The sequence below is a fragment of the Perkinsus marinus genome (genome assembly GCF_000006405.1).
Source record: "Perkinsus marinus ATCC 50983 genomic scaffold scf_1104296942212, whole genome shotgun sequence".
In the NCBI taxonomy this organism is placed as follows: Eukaryota; Perkinsozoa; order Perkinsida; family Perkinsidae; genus Perkinsus; species Perkinsus marinus.
Genome location: NW_003212255.1, coordinates 54 through 2,487, shown reverse-complemented (window position 1 = coordinate 2,487; position 2,434 = coordinate 54). Strand labels below are relative to the sequence as shown.

Sequence of the window (2,434 nt, the reverse complement as noted above, 5' to 3'; positions counted from 1 at the left end):
AGCAGCAGATCTCTCTCCGTGCGAACTTTGACCTCCAGACCGCTACTGGTGCCGTTGAGCAATCTCGACAGCAAGCCCTGTTCGCCCTCGATCAGCAGCATCAGCAACGACGAATGGAGATTGAGCAGAGGGCTCAGGAACAGCGCATGCAGATCGAGTCTACTGCTAGCCAGTTGTGCATGCAGGCTCAGCAACAGAAGCTTCAAAAGGAGATGAGCGACCGCATGGCCAAGCTCCAGAAGGAACAGGCCGACCGTGAGGCTAAGGCCCAGATGACGATGCCCACCTTGCCTCAGCAGACTACCGTCACCGGCTCTTACGTCCCCCCCGCCCAGTACAGTACTCTCTCTGCTCTCATGCCTCAGCCTATCTACGCTGATGCCGGTGCTACCACTTTCTCCACAATGGGTAACCTTTCCTCCTACCCCGGTAACATCTCGTCTTATCCCGGTAGTTATGGTGGCACGCATGGTTATTCGGGCCAGCCACAGGTCATCAGAACAGTTCGTGTGGTGAATGATACACAGCCTGCTCCAACTACTACCGTCTCTAGTTAGACGATTGCCAATCAAATGATCGTGAGGTGATTGGAACTTGTGCTCAAGGAACTCTCTTGATGCAATTGCATGAAGAGGTAGGGCCTAGTTCTGCATTGTTGACTTTTCATCTCAAGGAAGTACTGTTGAGTTATTTAGTTTGGAAAATCGGATAAGAATCATGTTATCAGCCACGCGTGGGGGGGCTGAGTGCGTTTTGTACTCTTGTCTCACGCTGTCAGTAGAAGCGCGTGTTAAAGCTTACGAAGCATTCATGGTTAGGGCCTTAAAGTAAGGAAGATCGTCCTATTTTAACAAGCCGATTTAAATAGATATGATTCAAACTGTTGACCGATGGAGTTGTGGTGTTCAAAATAACAGCTAGTCGGTTACGTACCCGCACATTTCGATAAAAGTCTTACTGTATTGTCAATCCCATTCGTAATGACAACATTACCGCTCATGACACTAGCACTAGCACACCCGATTTTTCGCAGACTGTTGAAGTGCATTCATTACTTCTCCCTCGACTGCGACTCTCGCTTCTCCCAGGAAGCTGTAACAGCGAATCTTCCTATAACCTTCCTTTGACTATCAACTCGACACTATTATTCGAAACAGAGGAAAATTACTACAGTGCAGGAATAGCCACAAGAGTTGACCATGACTGCCAAGGCTGAGATATAGTCCAACACTTCAGCAAACATATACAACCTCATTAAGGAACAGCAGCAGCACTATCAGTAGTGGCTATGCCCTGAACTCGCACTCCACTATAAGCGTCATGTACAAGCGCAAGCCTCAACCTCGACGAAAGCATACAGAAAATTTAGTAAGAATAGTAGGAATAGTATCAATAGAAACTCCCACCAAACAATCAACAAGTAATCATCGCTTCTCGCAAGCGACAATCTCAGTCGGAAGGAATAGAAAGAACAAGTAGAGTAAGTGTGGTATAGCAAACAAATCATATAGTTCCCTTATTAATCAGTAACAGCACGAGCAGAAAAAAGGAATATTATTCGCATCAAATGTTCTGGCTCGACTCCAATACACTACAAAAAAGCATCGTGATCACATCATGAAAATGTTCGTCTAACATTAAGACATATTCCTAGTGAACGACGCTAACTCCTATTATCAATACACACAAGCAGCAAATGATATCATTCTATACCCCGTAGTTCGGGCGTCACACCGTGGCAGTTCAAGCTACATGACTTGCCCAAAATTAGCAGCTGAACCGACCGCGTTACCCAGGAAGGGAGGCGACACAAGGTCACCCCACACGTCGCCGTGACCGACAACGGTGAACAGTCTAGGACCTATCTCCCCAGAACCATGCGTAATAAAACAGTCCGATTCCCATGAGGAGTCACTGCTGTCCGAGGAACAATCCGATTCATCCGAGACCTCCGACAGACGATCATCATCGCCAACGTCAGCGCTGTAATCATCACCGCTCGCATCCCGTAACGACACTTTCTCTTCCTCGTAACTCCGGGCATACGAGCGACCAAGGCCCTTCAAATTGGCAAAGGGTGGAGGCAGCGACAATGGTGTTGGATACTCAGCTGCCGCTGTCGGTAATGCCTTGGACACTACAACACCCGCTTCGCGCTGTTTCGTAAACAGGTTAGAGCCATCTCTACTAGTGGTGATCACGAGACGCAAACCAGAAGGCTGAAGAGGACCTAAGCAGTGTTCATACGAAAAACCAAGCTATGGGCGACGTTAGAGAGTACCAGCACCAGCACCCATATGCGAAGTCGTCTTACTCCTCCTTCTTGCTCCATCAGGACTTGGTATTCCACAGTAAGCACAGAATGCTGCAAAAGGGAGACAACTGCTACTCCTCCACAACACAATAGTGACACTAGCTGGATGCGAACGTGGCC

At 48.1% G+C, this 2,434-nt stretch overlaps 2 protein-coding genes across 2 annotated transcripts; one reads left to right on the top strand and one right to left on the bottom strand.

Annotated features, from left to right (window-relative positions):
* Window positions 1-113: 113 nt before the first annotated feature.
* On the top strand, window positions 114-557 carry Pmar_PMAR008539 (hypothetical protein; the record flags this gene model as incomplete). The annotated part of the gene is made up of 1 exon (XM_002781472.1): window positions 114-557. The coding sequence occupies one exon, from the start codon at window positions 114-116 to the stop codon at window positions 555-557; it is 444 nt and encodes a 147-aa protein (XP_002781518.1).
* A 688-nt stretch (window positions 558-1,245) lies between these two features.
* Pmar_PMAR008538 (hypothetical protein) lies at window positions 1,246-2,230 on the bottom strand (the record flags this gene model as incomplete). The annotated part of the gene is made up of 1 exon (XM_002781471.1): window positions 1,246-2,230. A coding segment is annotated over one exon (480 nt), but the record flags the coding sequence as incomplete, so codon positions are not given.
* Between the last annotated feature and the right edge of the window lie 204 nt (window positions 2,231-2,434).